Below are 26,197 nucleotides of genomic sequence, written 5' to 3' on the forward strand. Positions count from 1 at the left end.
ACTGGGTACTCATTCATCATAGTTACATCACCATACCCTGAACAGAAGATTATTTACCTGCGTTTTAGGTTGAGCCTAGCATCAGCGTGCATGCGCTGCTCGCTCTGCGAGACTGCTGTAGTAGAGTATGGGAGAGAAGCTGTGCCCACTATCCTCCCATATTTGTCATTGGCTTGTGTCATTGTCTTTCGTAAATCTTGCCTTCTGATTCATTAATAGGCTTGTTAGTCCCTCCTTAGTACGGCCTAGTCTTCATTTGTACCCTCCCATGGCGACTGGCCCCCTTTACTTTTGTTGTTACAGGGGACCTGTTATTTAGTCTGTAAGCACTATTTACTTTATTGAGTTTCTCTTACTGCAGGCCGGACATGCGCTGCTTCAGCTGAAACCGCTTGTGTTTTTTTTAAGTAAGTCGGCGCCCGCTTTCAATCACTTTAACCTGGCATTATCTCCTGTCTGTTTCAACTCCCCAAGTAAAATGGATTTAGAAATGATTAGCGAATTAAGTTATGTGCATTCCGGGTAGCACATAATCCTGTGCTAATGGGCTGAAGCTGACAGCAGCACATCTGTGTTACATGTCATCTGTACTAAAGCCACCTCACCGGTTGTTTTCAAAAGCCTGTTTTATTATTAACACCACCAATACCACCACCGCCAATACCACCACCACTGCCAATACCACCACCAACATCAATACCACCGCCAATACCACCACCACCATCAATACCACCACCGCCGCCAATACCACCATCGCCAATACCACCATCGCCAATACCACCACCACCAGTACCACCACCAATACCACAACCACCACCACAAATACCACCACCACCAGTACCACCACCACCAATGCAACCACCACCAATACCCCACCACCAGTACAAATACCCCACCACAAATACCCCTCCACCACCAATACCACCACCAATACCACCGCCACCACCAATACCACCGCCACCACTAATACCACCCCCACCAATACCACCACCACCACCAATATCACCACCACCAATACCACCACCTCAGCGCCTCTCGCTCACTAGTAATAGCAGGGGCACTGTACGAGGCCGGAGCTGCAGATAAGACCATCCCTCCCATTGGCTCAGCTCCAGATAACATAATCGGGGCTGACGAGTGGCCTCGTCACACCGGTTTGAAAGTGGCTTACCGGGCTGGATGAGACAACGAGAAAAAAAGTACAATCGAAACACCAGCGAGTAACAGGCGAGAATGAACCTGGCACCGCATGGTCTCGCCGCAGAAACACGGTATTAAACATGCTAACCGAGTCCCACGGCTCACTCAACAAGCATTGAAAATGCAATAGGTCTCGCCTTTGATTAATTTAAAGCCATTTGGTTTGCTAATGGTATTGTAAAGCAAATGGCTTTAACTTAATGAAAGGCGAGACCTATTGCATTTTTAATGCTTGTTCTCCCTGGAAAGAAGTCTTTCTTTTGCACTTTATCCACTACCGGAGTGGTAAGAAGAATATTTTTTCTATGTTGTCAGTCTTCGCCATCCAACATGCACAAATGCCATCTCCCCAAATACCTAAAAGCGGAGATTGCCTTATCCGAAGGTGTTCATTATATGGCTGGTTGTGTGCTTTGTTGATTGTGTGTGGCTAAATGTGTGCTGATTATGGTTGGGTGTTTACAGAGCATGAATGATGGCATGTAGGATATGACTTTGGGTGCAGAGTACATGCAAGTATGATTGAAGATGTGCTTCGCATGACTGGGATGCTGCTCGTGCATGGCTGAGGCTATGCTGAGCATTGATGAACATAGCTAACTATGTGAAAAATCCAACCGATAGACGTAGGACAAGATTAAAATTGCAGATTGGCTGACCAGCAAGACACATATGTGGCTTAACATATGCAGAGATTGAATGACAGTGTACTGCATGCCGAAGTGTAAGGGTGGGATGGGTGGAATTAAAAAACATGTGGCAGGCGTAGGATCATCTTTTGTTTTTCACATCAAAATAGCATGTACCCCTTACTGTTGATTCAGGCTCATAAAAATAGAAAGGAGAGGAAATGTTACTTTCTAATAGGCCTGGGCAAAATTAAAATTTCGCCGGAGTAATTTCAATAATTATGCATTACTACTGTGATACGAAATTACCGAAATATGTGATCATGCTACCTTGAGTAATTGGGAATTTGAGGCAAAATCCTATCCCAGCAGCACAGAAACAACGATCTAAGAGAAAGCGAGCGGCTGCTGGTTACTAATATTCGTGTCCTGTAGTATTTAGTGCTCTTTTCTTTGCACAGAAAACATTCTTGGGCCCAATTTGGACACCAGGGTGCATTTTTCACTATGAAAATAGTGCTAAATGCTTGATTATGCTTCTCACCTAATTACGCATAGTTGCGAGTAATTTTGCTGTAATTACGCTAGAGAGAATTATGCCTGTTACGCCCACCCCTACTTTCTAACTCTAGCAGGGCACTGTTTTAAAACAAAAAAAAAAAATGTTTTTAAAACTTTGATGAGAGATGAGTGTTTGTTTATCCTTTTTGTCTTTGAACAGGGAGAGTTCTTCTGAAATCCATATGTTAGAGTGGCTTTCCCATGTTGAGGCTGCTAAGATGGTGACCTAGGAGCTACTGAGGTGTTCGTTTCAGTTCCATATTTTGCTTCTTTTCTTAAGTTTCTGATCTCTTATTTTTGTGTGGAGTTTTTTTCATGCTTATTTAGTGTTTCTTATGACATTGGGATTCTTCGGTGAATTGGAGTGAGAGCAGGAATCGCTTATCAAGGCGATTGGTCGATATCTCGCTGGCAACAAAGTGAGCGCTCATCAATGCAAATTAGAAATTCTACCTTAAATCTTTGAAGCTACTTTACAGATTTTTATCACAAATCTGATAGCCATTCTTACAATTGGTCCATTTTTTTAATCTTTTGAACCATTGATTCTTCATATATATCTAAACCTACTGCTACCGACTAAGATATTGTGGATCTCCTACATATTAAGTGGGACTCGCAGTTTATCTTCCTATTCTTCATTTCATCAATTATAAAGTTTGAACCTGACTTGCTGTCAATTCAAGCCCTGAAGAAGTTCCCTTAAAATTGTCTTTAAAGGAACGAAACGCGTTGGCTGTTTTTGTGTATTTATCAGCTATGAAATAAAAGTCAAACAAAGAAAAAGAGAAATATTTTGGACTCTCTATTCTAGGTCTAGTGCACCTCTATTTGTTGTTAATACATTGGGATTCTTATTTACTTCCTTGGTGTTCCTTAGATCATTAGTAGCATGCCCTTCTGTAAGCTTATAAGTCCTATGTATTTGTTTCACGATTTGTATGTTTTACTTTTATTTATCATTCTAAGTTATTTTTTCTCGGTTCACTTCATTCAATAATTAATTCCAAGGGAATTCAGGCTGACATTTATGATTCTTTGTAATAGGACTTGCTTGTGAATAGCTGGGCGGATATACCAGAATTCTTCATTTGCAGGGGTTTCTTTGCTTTAGCAGTATTCTTCACCTGTACTTATTGCTGTGCATTGAGTAGCACTCCTGAGTCTGTTTCTTGTCACTTTTGCGCATCTGACTCCTAGTGCATCTGACTCCTAGTTTTATCACTTCCTTTTGTAGGTGGCTTTTGTGAGGACACACTGATTCTGTTGTTACTGGGTTTATATTGGAGTTGAAGCTTTATTCAGATTGGCTCAGCTTCTAACTATTTGCTAGGGTCATCACTCTGCCGGTGATGTAGATGCCGATGGCATGTCCCTTTGCTTCTGCCAGACTAATTTGTCCTCTGTAAATTTTGCAATTGATTTCCCGACACTGCTATTCAAAAAAATTGCCATTTAACAGTGATCGCGAGTAATTACTATTTAGTGAAGGTTTGCAGTTTCTGATCTCTTTAGCTTGTGTTTGTCCCACAGGAGATGATTGCTTAGAAAAGTGAAGGGGTATTTGTTTTACGGGCTTTCTCAGAGTGCATGCCTCCATCCCCCCCCCCCGCTACTATATAATTCTGGATCTTTTTTCCGACATTTAAGTTGTTGGTATTGTTTTTTAATTTTAAGTGTTTACCTCAATTTGTCCTATCTCTTACTCTATCTTTCATGAGGGCTTCCCTCAAACCCTCCTTCTCCTTACCATTTGACCCTCCTTCTTCTTTACCCTCTTCTCGCTGTCTTTTCCTCTTGACTCCCTTCTCTCTCACTTCCCAAATCTGTCTTTCTTCACCTTTGTCTGTATTCCACCCTCTTACTTTCTTGCCAACTTCTTTCATCTTCTCTTATCAATGTCTGTTCTTATCTCCTATCCTCTACCCACCCTTCTATCCAGGTAGGACTGATAATGCCTTTGTTCAAATGTTTCTTGCTTTCTGTTCTTAGATATCTTATGCTTTCCCTTTTCTGTCTTCATCCATCCTTACTCTTGTTATTATACCTTCACTTTTTTTTAACCATCTCACCTTTTCTCGTTCTCTGCGCTTCCCATCTATATTACTGCATTGTTTATTTTTACCTCTCCCTCCTAGTCACCGTCTGACTTTGGCCTGTGTCCCTCTCATTTCGCAACTTTAACATTTTTTTTTTCCTATTATGAATTTATTTTGTCCTATAATAAAGCTTGATTTGTTTCTCTATTTCTTCAATACTGTGATCACATTATAGAACATGTTTGTAGAATTCCTGTTGCAGCTGTACGTTAATTTTATTGCATGCTCCTTTTCCTTTTTATGTTTGCTTATTTTTCTTCCTTCGCGTTCACAACCTGCATATTAAAACACTCCCCCCCCCCCCCCCCCCCCATTCTAATGTCTGCCATTGATAATGGGTGTATTATTCACCATTTGATCTGGTTTGCTGCTGTTTTTATTATTGACTTATGTGGCTTCAAATCGGTGGCTACTGTAAGAACAATCATACGCAAAACCAATAGGTTTCGCCTATGAGAACTATTGGCTTTGGCAATGTGTTTTAGCCATTATGTACACCAGTGTGGCTGCTATTTAACTTGACTAAAAGTTAGTGGAGGGGTGTGTGGTAGATTGGAGTGGTGTAGATTGAGGTAGAGTGGAATGGAGTAGATTGCGTTAGGATGGGGTAGATTGGAGTGGAGTAGTTTGGGGTGGAGTGTGGTAGAGTAGAATGTAGTGGGATGAAGTGAGTTAGATTGGACTGGATTGGGGTATATTTGGTTGGCATGTGATAGATTGGAGTGAAGTTGAGTGGGGTAGATTGAAGTGAGGTAGACTGGAGTTGGGGGTTGGGTATCTTAGCATGGTAGATTGGAGAGGGGTAGATTTGGGTGGAGTTGGGCAGATTGCGGTGGTGTGGGGTAGATTGGAGTGGGGTATATCAGGGTAGATTGGGGTATAGTGGAGTGGGATATATGTTGGGGGTAGATTGGAGTGGGGTAGATTAGGGAAGAGTGGAGTGGGGTGGATTGGGGTTGATTGGAGTTGAGTGGTGTTGGAGAGACTGGAGTGGACTCAACAGGAGGGACGAACTCAAGCTGGACAGCCTTAAGAAAATAATAGAAAGTCAGAAAAAGTGTGTTATAAACACGAAGCCAATGGTAAGCAACAGGCGTAATGCATTCATAGGTCAGCTTTCCGATTGTGCAAACCAGACAGCTGCATTGTCTGGTAGGCTTTGTCTGAAAAACCAGGGCAATACAGCAAACAGTCAGCTCGGTACTTACTTTGCCTACCTTGCCAAATGGTTGAGAGCTTGCTCTATTAGTTAAAATCCTTTCTTTTCCCAATGAAAGTAGGCGGCTGCCTAATCCTCTTTCTCTTCCACTAAGTTTGCTGTTCTCCACTCATAATCCACTCATAAGTCATGTATTTAACACAAAATGGCTGATTGTCTTTTAATGAATGGCTCACTTGGGGTTAGGCCTCAGTTACTGCAATAGTCAATCTGCTACTGTTTACAACATGTTGGCCCCTCAGATGCCCACTCACGGCTGGAAGGTGACTGGAGGGCTCAAAACCGCATCCCTTCTCCCTGGCCCTACCTCCCTCCATTGCAGGCTGGTGCTGATGCGCTCAACACCCTGCCCCCACTCCAGACCCCCAACCTGTCCAAGCCCACCCCCCTCATCTCCTAGAGTGAAAATATTTTCAAGGTTACTAGGTCTGCTCTATAGGAGTGTTTCCTTGTTCCAGTTGCATTGATTTACATGCTCTTTTCAGTCTCTGTGTTTTCCAGCTTCAGATAGACATTGAAACCAGAGTGATGGACAGAATAATGTCCTTCGTCATCCCTGATGGGATGAAGACGAACTGGCATTGTGAACTCCCCCAAAATTTCTCAATGGGAGTCAAAATACTTAGAAACCGCTTTCATAGTAGAAACAGTGGCCCATTTGTTTCATCCCCTTGACAGCAGCATCCAGTAAGGATCAACATTGCCCTTAAGAGCTTGAAGGCTCTGTAACCCGCTGTAATATGTTATCTTAAATCAGAGAACACACTGAACCAGGTATCGTGATATAATTGTATCCTAGCTACTATACTTGTAAGAGTAGCTGCCCTGAAATTGAGCCACAAAGAAAACCCCAGAAACGTCTATGCCAAAAACGGGTGGACTCTTTGTAGTTACAGGATGTGTTGTATTTGAGGAAAGCTAAAAAGATGGATAGTCGATACCAAAATTGCTGCCACTTTTAACTCGTATTCAGAATGCTTATTATGCATTTAGTGCTATAGAGAACTTTGTTAATCTCCCAACAAGAAGGCAGCTGCAATTCCTTTCAGAGAAGCTGCACTTATTAGTATATTGGTATTGTGGCCTCAGCTGGGTTTTTACTGTCCTTAAACTGCAGTAGAAGAAATGTTGTATGGGAATGCATGTTTGAATTTGGATAGTCTTGGTTAGGAGTGGGGGTCCTGATAAAAAAGGAATGCACCATGTGTATGCCCCAATTTATGCACTCATTGTGGGTTTGAGAGTTATATGCAAATTGCAGTTACAACACAAATCCCAATTCCTCTTGACTGTTTCTCTCGGTACAAGGTGGTGGAATATTTTGCAGTGATTTTTCTCCTCCATTCCAACTTTTAAATAGGGATGATGGGGAAAGTATGCAGTTTTAACATGCAGTAAAACAGCAACTGCATGGCATTCCCCTATGCATCCTGAAAAACTCCGAAGGGGAAGGTAAAACCACAGAGAGAGAGAATCTATTTCTGGTAAGAGTTTCAGCCGGTTTTACCTTGGGCGGTTTTATGGGCCGCACAAAATGCCGCACTCTGTATGAACAACTATGTATTTCGATTTTGAACAGGAAATAAAGACATCTATGTTAATTTTGGAGGAAACTTTCTATGTGCCACTTAACGTTATGATTGGTTGCAGGACAGCTACAGTACTAAGTGACATTGTCATCCTTTACCCGATGGGAGATGTAGTTTTTCTATCTTGCTTTTTGCTTTTTTTATGCTTTTGTGTTTTTTGCAGTAGACCATTTGTAACCTGCAAATTCACTAATCTTTTTCTCTATATAAGGTTGATTTACTCATAGAAAAGTCCTAATTTACACGTACAATTTTCAATTCAGGAAACATTGGAGGGGTTTTGGCTCAAATGTGGGCCAACCATCTTTCCCCAGTGGGCCCAAACAGGAGAAATGGCCGTTGGATTGACTATCCTAATTATGGCAGGCATTCTGACGTACATTGACAGACTGCCCTGTGGTCTAAGAGAAGTGGGTCAAAACTTGCAGCATAAACCTGTTCCTTTGTTCGGATCCTCAGGCAGGTGAGCCTCTAGTTCAGCAGACTGGTTGTTTGCTGCTGTCCGTCAAGTCTTAAATGAGGTGCATTGTCCCTTCATTGAGGAAGAGAAAAATGAAGCCGAAAGAAATGCACACTCTAAATGTATAACCCAATGTAGTTTCAATTCTTAAATTAAACACTTGTCTGGTTACAGAAAGTGGCATAAATCACCTAAGTGGTCAGTCATTTATGCAGTGTGTAAGCTATTTATGCATTGATGATTGAATTGGTGCCAATACAAATGTTTATAAATTAATCGAAAGTCGTAATTCGTGACATAAGATTACATTTCTTAAACCAAGTAAGTGCTCCACTGATGACCTTTTTCCCCCTTTTTATTTGTACAGCACATTGGATAACAAATGGAAATATCGAAAGTGCAGCTGTATCAGGAGGTGAGAACCCCTCCATGGGGATGATTTGTTTTGTACATTTTTTTCATTTATACACCCTATATTCTCTCATCAGTTATAAGATTATTTTTTCTATATTTTCCAGTAAATTTAAACCACACATTTTATAATTGGTATAATCCAAATATTACAAAAACTATGAAATGTAAAATATCTACATTATGGACGCAATTCACAAGTGTAATTGAGTATATGAAGCAGGGCTCCTGCAGTTCTGCTTCATGTATTCTACATTTGTGTGCATTGGTCCTACACATAGAAAATTGAATGTTCAGGAAATGTTCATAAACACTTACTACAAGTGCAAATGACTGTTCCGTCCTTACACTTTTTTTTAATAGGGAGTTTGACGTTTCAGTGCTGCTATAGTTCTGGCACTTGTACTCGTAAATGCCTTTGTGAATTGCTCCCAATTTATGAAGAATACAAAGTTAGCATGGCTCTTGGTTCATGAGAAAATGAAAAAAAAACTAGAAACTAAGTAGCAATGTTTTCAAAGCAAAATGCGGTTACAACTGAAAATCTGTGGGGTTTTTTATTTAAAAAGGTATACAGTGATTACTCTCCGCATCTATATTACCTGGGCAGCGGTGAAGGATCTATGCATTTATATGTCATTGATTCATGAAGTTTTTAATTCAGGTGAGGTGATGTGTTCCATCATAGTGATCAAGTCCCCCACCCCACTACCAACACACATTTCACAATGGAAAGGAAGATCTCTATAACCACCATAGCTTGAGTGAAGAAGAAGCAAATCCCTACCAAGTGAATACTCGCACTTGAAAATACTGGTGATACAGCCTGCTAAGCTAATGCAGCATTAGTCTGAAATGTAGATCAAGATAAATGCAAGTTGCCACTGGGCAAAAATTATGTGAGCTGAGTGCGAGACCCTAGTGTGCATCTCTATAAATTAAATGTATGCATTCATATATCTTGGGTGGAAAGGTTTGGAGGAGCATGCATGGCATAATTTTTTAGATCGAGCCTGACCCAGCACTTGCGCTGGTCTGGCGGAGACCTTATGTAAGGAGGGCTTCAAAAAATGCTACCACCGGCTGGCTATAGCATGCAGTGCATGTGCGCGGGCGCGTGCTTGCACTGCAGGCCGTGGCCGGCGGTAGCAATTTTCCCCCAGCTTTTTTCTTTGTAAAGAAATAGATGCTTGTTTCTATTTCTTTACTTTTGCTATAATCGGACACCGGCGCTTTACTTTCAATGTTAAAAATAAAGCGCCGGTGCCACGATTTATAGCAAAAGTAAAGAAATAGAAACAAGCATCTATTTCTTTACAAAGAACAAGCATTGGCATAGCCAATAGGTCTCGCTTTTGGGACTTGATAAGTATTTATTTATGCAGCACAATTTCTATGGTGCAACAACTGTTGCATGGCTAAACACTTACAAGGTCCCAAAGGCGAAACCTATTGGCTATGCCAATGCTTGTTATCATAGCATACCAGCTTAATGAAGAGAGGCCTCAATATTATTTACAATGATGCACAGTACCATTTTCATAGGAAGGCCCATAGATACTCTATACAAACCTTAGCTGTCTTCCATCTTGCACTGTAATCAGCCAGGTGGAGAAGAATGATCAAATCTAAAGTGTGGCAGTAGGAAGAGAGCATGCAGTGGAAGTTCATGGAGATGTTCCTTGGGTAGCTGTGACTGACTGTTTACTCCAAATTCACGCATGATGTAAGTTGCACCTACTCATGCAAGAAAGATTTGTATCTCAGTATTAGTATTTAGAAAGGGAGCGACAGTTGTGTTGCTGAAAAGTATTCGGTCCGCCTTGCCACTGCAGCTGATTTGCTTTGTATGGCAATCTGCCAGAGACCTACTCTTCTTCCATGCGTTCTTCTAAATCCTTCTATTTCCTTGACAGATAGGGTCAGCAGTGTGTCAGGCTTTCTACTTGGTTGAAACCTGACCTATTTTGAGAGACCACTCCCTGTTTTTCATATGTGGACATCTTTACCCACACCAGTATTTCGGATTTTGCCACATTTAGCTGGAATGCCCAACAAAAGCCACAAACTTATCAACAAGAAAGATTTGGAATATTCACAACAGCAAGGGCATTTTGTTAATAAACGAAATGGAAATTCAGGTGCTTCTGACCATGGACAAGTTTGAGCCTGTGGTCTCTAGTGTTACCACTCGATTTAGACAAAGGATGAACACAGAAGATCTACCAGGACACAGTTCTGATGCAACCCCTTAGGAACTGGGCAGGTCACGGTCCGAAACCACACTGTCCTACAGCTGGCTTCTCTTGAGTTCCACACATATCCGATTATAATTAGTTTCACTATAAAGTAAAAGCAGTTGGAGAGTCCAAGATTTTATCCGGATAACAGTGGCGAAAGGCATCTTAAGGCATATGACTGACCAGTGGTACTCTTATTTTCAAAAGCTGTTCCTGGAACAGACTATATTTTCACGATCCAGCTCTAAATCCCACATCTAAGTTGGATTTTTCATACAACAATTGGCCGGCCTGTTTCGGAATGTATAACTGAAGGCCTCTTTCCTGAAATTCAGCACAGTAGTTTATTCATTCTGGACAAATGTGGCAGACACAGGACCTGAACTTCTGATAAGCCTTTTTTTTAGAGTTATTCGTGAAGGCTTTCATTACTTTTTGTGGCTCTTTTCTACTTTTTAGGAGGGAGGTGCCAGTAAACTGGGGATTTTTGATTGACCTTTCTTTTCTCTGTTTGGCCGGGCCCTACTGGGGAACCAAAATCAGCATTGGCAAAAATGCTCAAACCAGCCCTGCTCCCCTCCCCTCCTGGCTTTCTCTCTTTCCATCCATTCATTCTCCCCTCCCCTTCTCTTCCTCTCTCTCTTGAAGCCACCCTTCGCCTGCCGCAGTTAACCTTAGGGAGTTGGGAAAAGTAACAGTCTTCTCTCGCTTTCAAAACCGGCCTCCGCCCCCCCCACCCCCCCCCCCCCCCCCCGAGGAAATGGCTGGTGTAGTTAAAGGCTTGTCTGGTCCTGCTGCCAGCAATAAAAGATCCTTGGAAATATCAAAGCCTCTCCTCCTTTCCTTATGTCATTGAGTGCCTGAAAACCCTGTCAACCTTTCGTCGCCGAGTAATGCTAATGTGAGGTTTATTTTGAGTTGGCTTTAAAATGGGACATGCGCGCTAAACTCACTTATTTATAGTAGGTAACTAGATGACACACAGAGAAAAACAACCAAACCATCATGACAATAGACTGTAGAAATAATTATTCGTTATGAGGGCCACACCTACTTATTCAACTTCTTCTGGCTGAAAGTGCCTGACTTCATGCTTAGCCTCCCAGTGCATTTTCCCCGCTTATAAAATAAATGCTGCATTTATCACCGTTGACCTGAGTGGACAGAAACTCATGCTTAAGTCAAAACACTGGGTCTAATTGTAACAGTCCATGTAATACCAGTCCTCTTATAAATGGGGCTGTGGCTAACTGCGATGGAGTTTATAACTAGGTTGGCAATGTGATATGGTGCCCTTTGGATGGGGGCAGTGACATTAGGGACTGGAAATTGATCACAGAGATTTACTTCTCATCAGTAAGCTGACAGCTTTTCAGCGTGATGCCATTGCTGGGGTGTCCCTGCTCTTGATGGATGTAAGCCACTTATTTGTCTGCCTCCTGTTTTCTTCTTTTTGGGGTGGAGCGGTGTGGTGGTGGGGGGGGGGGGGAGCAGTTTTATATAGCACAAACTTGATCCGAAGGTATTGGAGCGCTTTACATGAGCACTGTTTACGTTCCAGTCGGACATGTTCATTATTGTTAGGCACGGGGAGATTAAGTGATTTGCCCAGTATCACAGGATGTTGAGCATCCCTGCTGAGACTCGAACCTGGTTCCCTAGCTTCAAAGTCGACTACTCTACCCTTTAGGGCTCATCCCCTCTCCTCTCTTCTTTCCTTCAGTTCTCCTTTGAGTTGTGTATCATTGTAGTTGTAGATTTGATGTTTTGTTGCTGTAGAGAAGTGATTGAGTGGATCACACGTTTTGGATCCCACCCATTACTTTAGTTGACCCAGAACACTGGCCCTGCAGAATGCATTCCTTTTTCCTCTTTACTGTGCGTTCGCCCCGAAATGCCCCCTGATGATTTTAGTTTGTGTGGTAAATTATCTGGCACCCATCGCGTAAGAGAGAGCTCATGCGTTTTGTTATGGCAACCACAGGATGGTAGCAAGGGATGCAAGCTGCTCCTTCACTTATCTCTCCTGGGATGCTTCCCGCTGCTGGATCCATGACACACCTATCCTTACACCCTTTCATATGCAACATTTGCAGAGCTGCCCATGAATCCATGTCTCTCGCTTTGTGGCATCAAATCCTAATTATTTTCCCATATTTACCATAGTGTGAATTACATCATTGTTTAGTGCTATGGGAGCTTGCATGTAAGCGGTAAATTGCATTCCTTTTTCACAGCCTGAATGTAGCTTTAAGTGGCTGCTCCTGCTATATAGCCTGTTTGCAATATTCAGATAATATTTACCAGGGGCCACTGTGTACCTAGAACCTGATATAATTTGAAAGCAGGTACAGTTTTTGGTATAAAGGCCACAGCATGGCAATCTTTTAATGTGGCTGCCAAAAATGATCAGGAACCCTGGTGAGATGGCACATAAGGACCCTCAATTTGCCAATAAAGTTCCTCTTCTGCTTTAGATTGTCAAACAGCATGTATTTCAGCCTTTGCCGGTTGATCCTGCAGCTTCATGACTGGGAGCATTTTCTTTCGATTGAATATTTCTGCATGAAATGCCCTACAATTCAAGGATAGTTCTGTTGTCTAAAGTATCTAAGGTTGCTGCCATCCAGCATGTCGGCCCTCCATAAGTATACCAGATACAAAATATAAGTACCTCAGGAGGCTTTTAAATGCAGGACAAGGGAGCCTATTATTTTGCTTTCAGTTTTTATAACTATCCATCAACTGGTTTCAATGGAAGCCTGGAGAAGAGGAGACTTCTCATGGCAGCACATTGCATTCAGTCAGGTCTGTAGATTAAGGCTCTTACTGCACTATTCAGGCCCTTTGCATGGCTGCTGCATTGATGAGCGACATTTGCACAAAGTGAAGTGGGGGGGGGGGGGTTTGTTCCAGCAGCCCACACTGCTTTGCTGACACATGGCTTCTGTTCTATTTTATGCATTGTGAAACATTCCCTCGAGTTTACTGCCCGTGAAGAATGCGTTAATGGTTAATTTGTGTTCTACCAGAATGGTGGGTGCAGTTGTTACACATGTAACCATTTAACTTCCATGGAGTTTAAGTCCAGGGCCTCATACATCTTTTTAAAATGTTCGCTGTGATGTGGATCAAACAGGCCACACTTTTCCTTTGTTAAGTATCCTTTCCCATCAAAGCCTGATATTGCTGCAGCCTAAATTTAGAATCCTTGTTAAAGGCTGACAAATACTTTAAAAACTCGACCATTTATACTTTTTTTATTTGCAACAAAGCAATAGATTCTAGAAGTCGTCCCTAGCTCATGCCGTCTGTACTGATTTGTTCCTGATGCCAACATCTGCAGGCAAATCGGACCGAAGCTACAGTGACAGATGTGTAAGGACAACAGAAAGTGGAACTCTGGGTAGCCCCATTCTCCAAGGTCAGCATTCCACATGAAACACAACCGACTAATGTTACTCTTTTTGCCTTCTATCGTTTTCCCTGCTCACATTCTTAAATTGTGGCAAGGCCTTTAAGTATTTGATCAGTGAGTTTAAAAAAAATACTTTTATGAATTGTATTGTTCAATTCGAATAAAGTTCTTTGACTGACTGACTGATTAGTGAGAGATCACCCTCGCCGAACAAGAGCAAGGTATAAGCATCTATCATTGCAGCCAAGTATACATGTCTGCAAGGAGGTTTTGTTAATAACAGACTCGCACATTGTATCACAACAAACCATCCTTGCAGAATAACAGAAATGGCAAAACCCTTGCAAAGGAAGGAAAATAACCAACGGACTAAGACCGTACATTGCAAAACCTTACGGTATGGGCTAAACTCTGAAATCAATAAGTGAAAATTGGGCCTGTGATGATTTTCATTTTTTTTTTTTTTTTTTTTTACAGAAGTTGAAATTCTCTAGTTTTCAAACGTAGAAGCACATTCCGTGAGTGGAGTTCTGGAACACATATGTAGTCTTCCCAGTGTCCCACACACAATGGTTTGTAATGGGGAGGGTGGCCGGTACAGATTGTAAAGCAATATGAGTGTTGATTTGCAATGCCATGCACAGACTTGCAGAACAAAATCGCCCCCCTCGCCCCCTCAGGTCTTCCTCTGCCGTGTTAACTATTGCGCGCGCACACAAACACACACCCCAACCATTTGGAGGATAAAGATCTATAGTATTGCAAAAAGCCTCTAAATTATTAGAAGCATGAAAGTAGACTTTGAGGGGGAAAATGTGTGTGTGTGTGTGTGTGTGTGTGTGTGTATATGTACATACATATGATCGATTAAGTCATAATATCTTCTTCTGCTGTCATGAATCTGTGTAAACACACAGGCATGTCTTTCCCTCTAGAATTGTTAAAACATCTGTATTTAGATCTATGCTACGTCCAAAGATTGACTAGAGAAAGTGACATGTTTTCTAATGATAGTCTTCTCTTTTTTTCATTTTGTTAATGCTTCCTCGTTGGTCGAATTCCATATCACTTTTTTAACTCAGTTTTTTGCACCTGGTTTATATTGATGGTGCAATGTCCATTATGAATTTGTTGTGGCACCAACATATAGGGCCGCTTGCATTATTTACGTGATGAGGGTATCCCTTTGGAGTAAGCAGTAATCCTAGAGTAATTACCTTGAAGGAGTTAGGCATCCATCCTCAAATAGATGCAGAAAAAATATTTGAAATGAGAAACTAATGATATTTGGGCCTTGGAGTTTTTGGTATTCTTATTCAGTTTATTAGGTCAATTAATTGGTGGATATTGATGTAATGAATTAACTATTGATAGTTATGGAATAGAAAGGTGTTAACTGAGAGCGGGATCAGATAAGATTGCCTCTTTTGCATCTACTGTCAATAACACTGGTCAAACATTTAGCCAAATTCTGTTCTGTGATGTTGTCAAAGACAGACAGGAGCATAATGAGTCTAGTATGTTAAAAAAAACAATGGGGTCCAAATCTAAAAAACATTGCTGTGGCTACTCCATTCTTACAGGCCTCTGAGTCTTAATCTGGTGTATGAGAGGTGTTGATGAAATGTCATAGAGAAGTATTGATGGCAGGTACCAAGTCCTGTTCTGTGGCCACATGGTGGTGATTATCCAGCGATCCGCATTTAAGGCTAAAAAGATCCCTGCTGACCTTTACAGAGGTCATCGCTGAAAGGGGAGTAGTTTCTAAGGAGGCTACAACAACCATCTACAAAGGATTCTTCTAAGACAAGGGTGCCAAAGGGTGTTTAACCTCCTGCTAGATGTTGAAGGCCTTCAAAAAGAAAGGCAGAGAGATCATGTGGGAGTTGTGAGGATATAATGTTAGACAAATAAAGTGTTTGAGCCGCAAACATGATTGCAGTTTAGAAACCGTAGAGAAAAGCTCACAAGACCGATTTTTAGAAGAGGTAAGATGAAAGAGAACTGAAGCTTTTTTGTATCGTAAAGACAAAATATGTAGTGTTTAGGTTGGATTATACATTCAACATGTCTCCTCAGAAATAAATACCAAATGTGCCTTTCATATTCCAGCAATCTAGTTGCAATACGCTTTCTCTTCAAATCCATTGTGAACCACTGGTCAGCATATCTTCCATTTGAGAAAGGGTTGCTACTTGTCGGAGCATGGTGTCCAACCCCAGCATTACAAGGCATAATCACCAAATGTAGTTCCGCAGCATCGCTTGGTGTAGTACTCTCACACCTGGTAAATGCCAATACAGAGGGGAGCATTTTTTACCAGGTGTAATATTAATGTATCTTTCTGTGCTGTACTCCTCAGAATGGGGGAATTACGCAGTAATACCGCATGGTTTCTCACTTTCTGAAATGTGAAAACCTAGATTGATATATTTTTTCCCCATACAAATTGCATCAGTACCTGTTATTAGCCCTTAAGTGTTCAAAGTACGTCGTAATAAAATAGCAGAAAGAAAAGATTGTGTTTGTGCCGATTCTGCTGCTAGTCTTGTGAACAAGAATAACTGTCATGTGGAATTCATGTTGGAATTCAAGGTTAAAACATTGAAATTCAACAGAAATGTATTATCCTAACATTTATGGGGACTGATTTTGAACCAGAAGTCTGAACTATGTTCATTGCACACTTTGTTGTCAGTGACACTGGTTTCTAGTAAATCACCTATGGCTGCAGAGGGCATGTGCTCGCCAATAATCGTCTCAACACTCTGAATTTGGCGGTCATTCAATTGAGAACTATTTCTAAAATGGTCACATTTTAAAGTTTTCAAACTTTTTCTGGTAGGAGGTAGAAAGGATCTTAATAGGGATCAAAACATACAGCTGTTCTACTAATATGACCTATATGATATATTTAAGTTTTTCTCATTTTCTTTTCTTTTTTAAAACCTTTTACTGTTGGGGAAATCCTAAGATTTTATGATACTCCTTTTGCTCACATTACATCATTACCGAGCAATCTGAGTGGGTGGCCGCAATCCAGAGGAAAATGTTGCAACTAGCATTATAGAAATCAGAGACTAGATCCCCACGGTACTCTGTGGGACCCAACATGGCCCACCTGTGAGGTACTGTGGTACTCCAGCAGGAACTGCTGCACAAGCTTCACCCCCAGAGTACTGTGTTACTGTGCACGCGTCCTCGAGGAAGCTTGCAAGGTATAGCAGGATTAAGGGATGAAGCTTGAGCTGCGGGTACCGCAGGAATATCACAATACCTGCAAACAATGAATAAAAACAAAATGTGGATTGGGTCTTCGTGAGGGTATGGGCCGTCTGCATGTGTTTAGCTGGCGTGGAGGGTGGGAGGGGGTTGACAGCCTGTAGTGGGGCATGGCCATACATCTATCAGTGTTAATAAACACCTACCACTAAATTTGTTAAATTTAGTTCCATTACTTTGCTGACTCTGAAACCCTTGTACATGTTGACCATTTAATTCTCTAATAGCCATGTGGGAAATCTTCTAACTTGAATAGAAGGCGTACACTGCTTTTAAAAAAAACAGTTGACCTCACCATTTGCTTGTTTATTTCTCTTATTTCTTTTGTTTATTTCCCTCTTGAGTGAATCTTGTCAATGGTATCACTCCTTCATTGAAAGTAATCTTGCCTAGGGTATCACTCGCTCATTAAAATTGTTATGCGACCATCTTTTTCTCTATTTGAAAATTATTTATACGACTACATCTTGTAAATGAATTTTTTGAAACACTTTTTTCTTTTTCCCTTTATTTCTGTGATGTTGCTATGAGTGAATGTGCTACCTCATGAGTTTACTGTCTGTACTTCTCACCTTTGTTTGGCCATCTCCACATCATTCTCTCAGCCACATCTGCATTGTCCTTCCTTTGACCTGGCAATCACAGGGATAACTCCTCTATCAGTGCTGCACTCTGTTGAGAATCCTCATGATTCACTCTAAATACCAGTTGTCTCGGGGTTCTCCTATCATCAGCAGCTCTGACCCGTGAGGAATGGAAATTGATTTACTGAAATATATCTGTAGTTCCACCAGACTTGTGCTTCTCTAAGGATAGCCTAAGACAAACCCAGATAGATAAAAAACTATATGTTACTTCAGGGGCTGTCGGTGTGAAGGTTCCTACAGAAGGTACCTGATCTATAATTTTGCTCCCAATCCATCTACCTTACCCCTGATGTTCTCTGTCTTCGGATCCTCTTTTGTCTAATTCTTACTCCCAACTGTCTGATACTCTTCATCTAAGGCGTCTATTGATGACATCCCAGGAGCTCAGTCTGCCTGCTCCAGAATCTTCTGCACAGTAGCACTAACACAGATCAATGCTGTACAAACCTACAGGAAAACCCTGAGAAGCGTAATACCCATTTGACATATAATCCAGTACTTCATAAAGGCTGTAGAGGAGAAGGGCCTTATTTAGAGCATGTCGGACAAGATACTTAAAACATGGTGAATGTCCTGTCCACCATATTCCAAGTACATTATATCATATGGCACTTGTAATACAGCAGACCACAAATCTGTCGCATTGTGAAGGATTAGCCCACCTTTCAGCCTCGAAATAGGGACCTAAATAGCACGCATACATTCTGTGAACCAGCATGCTTTGGAAGTTGCTTTCCCAGGAGTACTAGAGTCGTTACCCACACATGGGTTGCAGATAAACCCTTCTTCTGCCTCTTATTAGTTGAAATTGATGATTTTTGCACTTAGCCCTTTTTCAGTAAGAAGTGATTTCTGTTCTAGGGACCAGAGTAGTGTTTTCTCATAGTATGAATGATTGTGTATGTCCGTAGGAAGCTACATAAACCTGTTCACATTAATGAAGCAAAGAAGACTTAAAATGCTATTCCTTAGCCATGTTTGTCAGACATTGAGAGCGAGACTTATTGTGTTCTGTCCTCTGTAAAGGTTATGGCTTCTGCATATTTGGGAAATACCGGAGGTTTGTGATGGTAAGTTCACATTACCAAGTAAATGTCTCATATTTTGATTTCAGCTGATGACAAGATACTTTATAAGGTATTTGGCAGCATGAGCTGTTCATCGTGAAAGACTGGAGGTGTATCTCTTCCGACACAGGACCCATTGCATTGTAAATTTGTATCCCTGTGATCAGGCCTTAAAGGACTTTTGCACATATCTACATTTTTTTGCCTCTCAGTGGTAGAGATATCTCCATTGAAACCTGGGAGCAGACTGGATTTCTTGCATGTTTTTCTTGACAGAGCTTGGGGGGCATAAATATTAATTCCAAAGGGGAAATTTCTTTAAAAAAAAAATATTTTGTTCCAGTGATCTATATCTGCAAGACCTTAATTCAGCTTTTGGTTCCCATGCCCTCTTGTCTTTTTGTGTCTCTCTGATCAAGGTTAAAGATTAACCACATTCAGTAACTCAAGCATTTTCTATTAGTCCTGCAAAAAGAGAGACTGTGCATGACTCATGTCTTTCTGCTGACACTGTCACATGTTCCTTCAGTACAAAGTAACAATCACTAATGGCCATCAATGATTGCAATTGGCTCTATGTTGCATTTCTTCCATTGCTATCCCCGCCCGCCCCACCCCACCCCCATGTGCGTGTCCTTTGGCCATAGTGTCACTAGCATACAGCCCAGTTCCATCTCTAGTAGCACAATTTAGTGGATTCCTTCCCTTTTATATTTGGCAAATACACGTGACGTTTGAGTCCAAGGATCATCTCGCAGGACTCAAGGCACATTCTGCTGCTCTCATGAGGCAAATATGTAATGTGGGCACCTGTAAAGCTGTCGATTGGTCTTCAGTTTAGACCTTCACCATGACCAACTGTGTGAATTCTGACACCAGAGCTGATGGCACGTTTTAGGACCGTACCCCAAAATCTTAGCAGTGTACTATTTTTCATTGGCAGAACCTTCTTTACATCTGCACCATTCAGGCCCTATGTTTGGCAATACTTTATTATACAATGTAAATGCCCCAAATAAGCAGAGATGATGGAGTAAAAGGGATCAAAACACTGCACTTCAGTGTTAGGCTAAATTCATGAGCCCAGCTGGATACTACCATAAGAAGAGGTCCATCTTTTCTGGCCTTTGATGACTGGTTGGTTGACTGCTCATAGGGGGTAGAATTTATTAGGCAGCCATTTATAAAGGAGGCACAATTGACCATGGTGATATAGTATCAGATACTATCCCACTGACCGCCTTAGTTCAGAGTCCCTCTTACCTACTAACTAAAGCAATTTCTAATATGACCATAAACTATAGAGTTGGCAGGGCGTACACCTGCAACATTACATTTGTTTTCTTTTTTTTAATTTAGTAACAAAAAATAAATATATGCGATAACTATATTAAAGCCTGTCAGATATTTTGATTATTTGTTCTATTTTACCCAGTGGTTAATTTGTAAAAAAAAAAAAAAAGTAAGTGCTGGAGCTCTCGTCAGGAGGCAGCTTCCACCAGCCCATTTCTCTTGTTAGCGCCACCTAAAACAGAACCATGAAAGTGGGGAGAGGATGTGGTGCAATGGCCAGAGCTGCTGACTTCGGAGCTGGGGAACCAGGTTCTAATCTTGGCATCGACTCAACATCCTGTGATCCTGGAAAATTCACTTAATCTCCCCATGCCTACCAAAAACGAATGTGTCCCTACCTGGTGCCCATGAAAAGCACCGGTGTTGATGTTAACGTGCCGGTGCTGAGCACCGGAAACCACCGGCTCAAATTAAGCACTGATTTTAGCCCTTTCTTTCCAGTGAAGACACCTGCTGATTTTGCCTTGAAAAAAACAACACATATAGGACTACACCGTTTGAGATGCTTCTAAAAGCAATTCACAGATCTAACGTCAACTGGAGATTTCAATTCTGTATCATTTATGTTAACAAAGAGTATGTCTTGTATGTATTTGACTAATAGCTGCTTGCAGTGGAAAACTGGAACAGCGCACCGAAAGACGTGGCGTCATCTACAGTCCCTCCTGGCCCCTGAACTACCCACCCGCTATGAATTGCAGCTGGTATATTCAAGGAGACCGTGGCGACATCATAACAATCAGGTATGATCAGTGGCCTTTTCATTATAGCATCTAACACATAAAACCTGTCTCTAATTTTCTACCATATTACAGTGAAGTTGTAGCATCTCTAGTCACTTGTAATAAGAAAATGAGGTAGCCGCTGAACTGTAATAACTTGTATCAAGTGAATTGTGATGTCATAGGATGAAAGGCAGGTCGCTGAGCATCATTACCACTGCAATTGAAATACTTTTGGTTCTTCTGATTTGTTTTTCTGAAACGAACTAAGATTAGCACAAAGGAGAGATTCATGACATGTTTACTTTTTGTCCACTTTAGTTTATTACTGGAAAGGAAGTATCTCTGCATATTACTACTCATTCAGAGCTTCACCTTTAAAAAAAAAAAAAAAAAAAAGAAAGAAAAAATCTGATTTACATTAAACTGATTGTAATATGTTTTTGCAACAAATGACTGTCTCTTTTTTTGGTGTGTTTAATTTCACACTACAAATTCAGCTTTTATTCTTCATGTCTGCAACCATACTATCTCTATCTTTCATAGGAAGGAGTAGGACACCAGGAATTTAAGTTGTTTGCGGGATGGGTAATGGTGTGAAAATGTATTAGAAAGAATAAAAGAACTTCTTCTCTACCTTTTAAAAAGAAGATGAAATTCACCTCAGAGATCCGTGACCTTGTCATGGAAATCCTTGGTGATTTGGAATATCCTCATAATGTATGTCAGGGAGCACTTTATTCACTCTATGGTATAGGAAAGTGATCGGAGATATATTTGATACTACAAACCACACATGGCAGGTATTACTCAAACTGTTCGAGTTTGCACAGGCCCAAAAAACAATAGTGATTTAGTAATTCAAGGAAATACGAGAACTTTAGCACTTTGTTTCAGGTGCAATAGCACCCAGCACCATCTAATATACACTAGCCTGTTAGCACCTTAGGAAAGGACTCAAATCAAGGCACATTTTGGAATTTTTAATATCTATCTATCTATCTATCTATCTATCTATCTACCTATCTATCTATCTATCGCCTGCTCACTGAAGATGTTAGCCGAAAGGGCATTTGCATAACTCGTGGATCAGAATTCTGGGTGCCCTTGTTTCAGCAGTGAGAGAGATTTTTGGGCAGCACCAGCATGGTGACATGGTGCTGTGTAAAGCTTATGGCCATTTGAAGTACTGAGTTATAGCACTCTTACATTTCTCTGAATAAATTGGCACCTGTTAAAAGCCCGTAAGATCGTTCAGTGAGCCACGTGTCTGATGCAAACATCTTTGGGCAACCTTCTGCGGTATGGTTTTAAAACAGACCTTCAGGTTTCTTATGTCACTACAAATGTACGTTTTGAGCTGGGTTCTGATTAGTAATGCAGTTAGAAATGTGGGTCTCTAGTTGGCAGAGGTAGGTACCTTTGACCAAATAGGGACCCTTGCTTCTAGCCAGGGTAAGGGGGATACACACGTTAGATAGCCCTGCTCACCCCCTTGGTAGCTTGGCACGAGAATTCAGGCTTATCCCACAGGCAATGTGTTAAGTATTTGTACCAACACTCACAGTAACACAGTGAAAACACCACAAATGGACACCACACCAGTTTAGAAAAATAGAATATCTTTATCTGAACTAAACAAGACCAAAACGACAAAAATCCAACATACAGAAACTCAGTAGAATGTCTTTAAAAAGGGTTGTTGCAAAAATAAACTTGTAGATTGTAAATGCAACACTTTAGTCTCAAAGTACCTGGGATGCGTAATGCAAAACAAACAAAAGGGGTGCAGAGAAGGCGATGCGTCTTTTCTTCCTGCACTCCGGTTCCGATGCGACAAGAGGGCGCCTCGATGCTTTGCGACGATCCGGTGCGATGCGACAACATGGCGTCTTGGTTGCAATGCGACAACGTGGAGGCGATGCTTACACGCCGGAGGCCGTGCGGCAAACTCTGTGGTTTTCTGGGCCTTGACAGGCCTTGCGACACGCTTATACGGTGAAGCGATGACACCCTCTGTGACGGCAACATGCTTCTCCGGTGTTGCGACGGCGATCAGCGCGGCGCGCTTCCTCAGCGATGCGACGACCCTGCAACACACTTCTCCGGTGATGTGACAGCGGCTGCTGTGGCGGCGTCACGCTTCTCTCTTGTTGCGGCGCGCTTCCAGCTCCCAACAGCAAAAAGGCCTCCACACAGTTACAGGCCCTCCTGGCAGACCGGAAATCCCAGCAAGGAAGTTCAGGGAAGCTGGGGGTGAAGTCCTTTTGTGCCAGCTCTTCTGAGGCCCTTGGAGACTTTTCTTCAGATGGACACAGCACACAGCAAAGTCCTTCTTCAAGAAGGGGACACAGCACACAGTACAGTTCCTTAGTCCTTAGTCCTCTCCTCAGTAGAAACAGCACACTGCAGGCCAACCCCAGAAACACAGCAAGGGCAGTACTTCTCCTCTGTCTCTTCAGCTGATCTTCTTTGGCAGGGATTCCTCTTGATTTCGAAGTAGTCTAACTTTCAGGGGTTTCAGCTCTAGTATTTATACCCCAAACGTCTTTGTTCTCTATGTGTGAGGGGTCCTGGACCCAGTTCAAACCCGTTCTGGGTGTTCTCTGCCAGTGCACATCTTCTTCCTTTGTGAGTGTGGGCCAAGGCCGTCAGACACACCGCAGGAGGTGGAGCCAGCATTGTGGAAGGCAGGCACAGCCCTATTCAGGCCCAGGTGCTACTCCTCCCACCACTCCAAATGCAGATAGGTCAATTCAGCCTAGTGCTGACTCACCCAGACTCCTGGAGCCACCCCAGCCCGTGTCACTCCCAAACCAGACAGTCAATCATACAAGCAGGCAGAGGCACACAGAAAGGTTGAACAAGAAAATAGCCACTTTCTAAAAGTGCTATTTTCAAACACGGAATTTAAAAACCATCCTTCCTAAAAGATGTGTTATTAAATTCTAAGTTCAGGGATACCAGACTCCAATTTTTTATCATGCTGCTATGGTAAGATATGCAGGTAAACATTTTACACAGCATTCCCCATTCTATCCTATGGGCAAGATAGCCTCTTGATAGTGAAAAACGAAATTGGCAGTATTTCACTATCAGGACATGTTATCCACACTAGTACATGTCCTACCTTTCACATACACTGCACCCTGCCCAGGGGGCTACCTTGGACCTACCATAGGGGTGTCCAATGTGTAAGAAAAGTGAAGGGTCAGACCTGGCAAGTGGGTACACTGGCTAGGTCAACATGGCAGTTAAACTGCACACAGGCACTGTACTGGCAGGCCTGAGACATCATTTTAGGGCTACTCATGTGGGTGGCACAATCAGTGCTGCAAGCCCACTAGTAGCATTTGAATTACCAGCCCTGGCTCACTCAGTGCCCTTTACTAGGGAGCTACTGGTAGAAAACAAATACACCAATCATGGACAACCGATCATAATAACAATTTACACAGGGAGCCCTTGCACTTTGGCACTGATCAGCAGTGGCAAAGTGCCCAAAGCATCTAAACCAGCAATAACGAATTCCAGCACAGTGTCAAAAATACAGGAGGTAGAGGCAAAAAGTCACGGGAAACAACGCCAAGGATGCCAGGTCTAACATGCGTCTATTCCCACACTATTCAGTAACACCTCATTCTTAAGCGCTGTTTTGCACCATGTTTGACGCCTCTTTCCAAACCTCACGCCGGTCAGTCAACAGCTTTGGTATAGGTATTGCACAACCATCACCTTGCTCATTGTTGCACCCTGAAAAGGGCGCCCAGGAACCTGAGCCATATCTGAGCGCTACGCAACCCTATCAGGGTTATTAAGCTTACTTTAAATGATACAATATAATACAGGGATAAGCACTGAGGTGCAGCTAGAAATGTGGTGCACACCCAATACATGGGTAATATTAAAACATATGCATTAGTGAAAACACAAATTCTAGACAGTTTATATAAATGCGATTTTTCTGTAGTGATTGCCATATTTAACATGCACATAATTTGCCATGTTTTGCAAACAGCATAGCAAGCGTTTATCCAGCCCAGACCAACTTGTGCATGCTTCTTGGCCCGGCAGATGCAATTTCTTAAATTTGAATTGTCAAATGCAAATCACAACATGTAAGAAAGATACACAAACTAATCTCCTGTGGCGATAAATCTCCTGTGGCGATAAATGGAGCGAGGTGTGCTCCATTGATTCCTCCTAAAATGAATTATGGAGCACATCTCTAGAATGAGCAAAACTTCCCTGCTGGAGGTATGAGAATTAAAACCACGCATAACATTTAATTATCTGAAAAAATCTTTAGATTAAAAAAATGTGAATAATTGGTTATTTGTCACATTAATGTGTTTGGTTCCATCTGCCTCCCCTAATTCATCTGCACCAACATTCATAATATCAGCAAGCGCAGATTGAGACTGACTTTCCACAGATGGTTTGACAGCAGGACTTGTCCTCCGTTTTACTAAATACTAGTTTTTTTCTAGGAAAGAAATGTGTAAGTAAAACACAAGCATTTACTTTTGTTTATTTGTTTAACTGATCCAAAGAACCCAGTTAGGATTTTCCTGTTTCTCCGCATTATAGGTGGCTTCACCTAGAACAGTAAGTAGGCACGTGCATTTTTTAATAACAAACCGTGTTTAATAATGAAAATCTCATTCATTTCATTATTTTTTTTGCATGCAAGAGTTATTCAAAAGAATATTTCATATTTGCTGCAGAAAATATAAATTTTCTATAAAGATTTAAATTGCTTTAGACTGGTACTATGAAACAGAGACTGGGACCGAAGCATATTTGTACATATACATGCATACCTTTGTGTAGAGCATTCCTAATAACCTGCGGTCCTAATAGATGTTTTCAGTCTTTGTGTAAGCTTTCCCGAAGCAGGCATGGTTCTGGCTACACATACCTGGGTATGGTGGTGGGCTTAGTTTCATAGATGTTTGTCTTCAGGGGTAGTAGGGTCCAAAGTCAGGTCCACTTGCAGGCCATGGAGACTCATGTTAAAAATGAGCCGTACTGTGGTAGTGAAGTGGAGCATTGTGGGATAGCACAGAAGGCTTTTCAGCCTGACAGGATTGGTAACTTGGAAGTGCTGCAGTTCCAAACCTGTGGTGCAGAAGCAGCTAAATGTATTCAGGACCTTTAGGGGTTGGCTGGAGTGGTGTACCTGGGGGGAAATATCACTGCCGTCAATTCAGAGTGGCCGGTGTTCCCTCACCTTGCACTACCGGATGCTGGGACATTGGACTCGGGTTTATGTGGTGTGAAAATACACCCGGTAAAAA

The 26,197-nt window shown here is 41.8% G+C and overlaps 1 protein-coding gene across 2 annotated transcripts in view; it reads left to right on the forward strand.

Moving 5' to 3' along the window:
- Positions 1 to 26,197, forward strand: part of LRP3 (LDL receptor related protein 3) — a 113,205-nt gene that overhangs the window by 23,741 nt on the left and 63,267 nt on the right. For both annotated transcript variants that reach the window (XM_085639511.1, XM_085639512.1), the window contains exons 2-3: positions 8,125 to 8,172; positions 20,780 to 20,918. In XM_085639511.1, the coding sequence (XP_085495637.1) occupies positions 8,125 to 8,172; positions 20,780 to 20,918 (187 nt within the window). The remainder of the gene's footprint in view (positions 1 to 8,124; positions 8,173 to 20,779; positions 20,919 to 26,197) is intronic.

The sequence above is a fragment of the Triturus cristatus genome, chromosome 12 (assembly GCF_964204655.1).
Source record: "Triturus cristatus chromosome 12, aTriCri1.1, whole genome shotgun sequence".
In the NCBI taxonomy this organism is placed as follows: domain Eukaryota; kingdom Metazoa; phylum Chordata; class Amphibia; order Caudata; family Salamandridae; genus Triturus; species Triturus cristatus.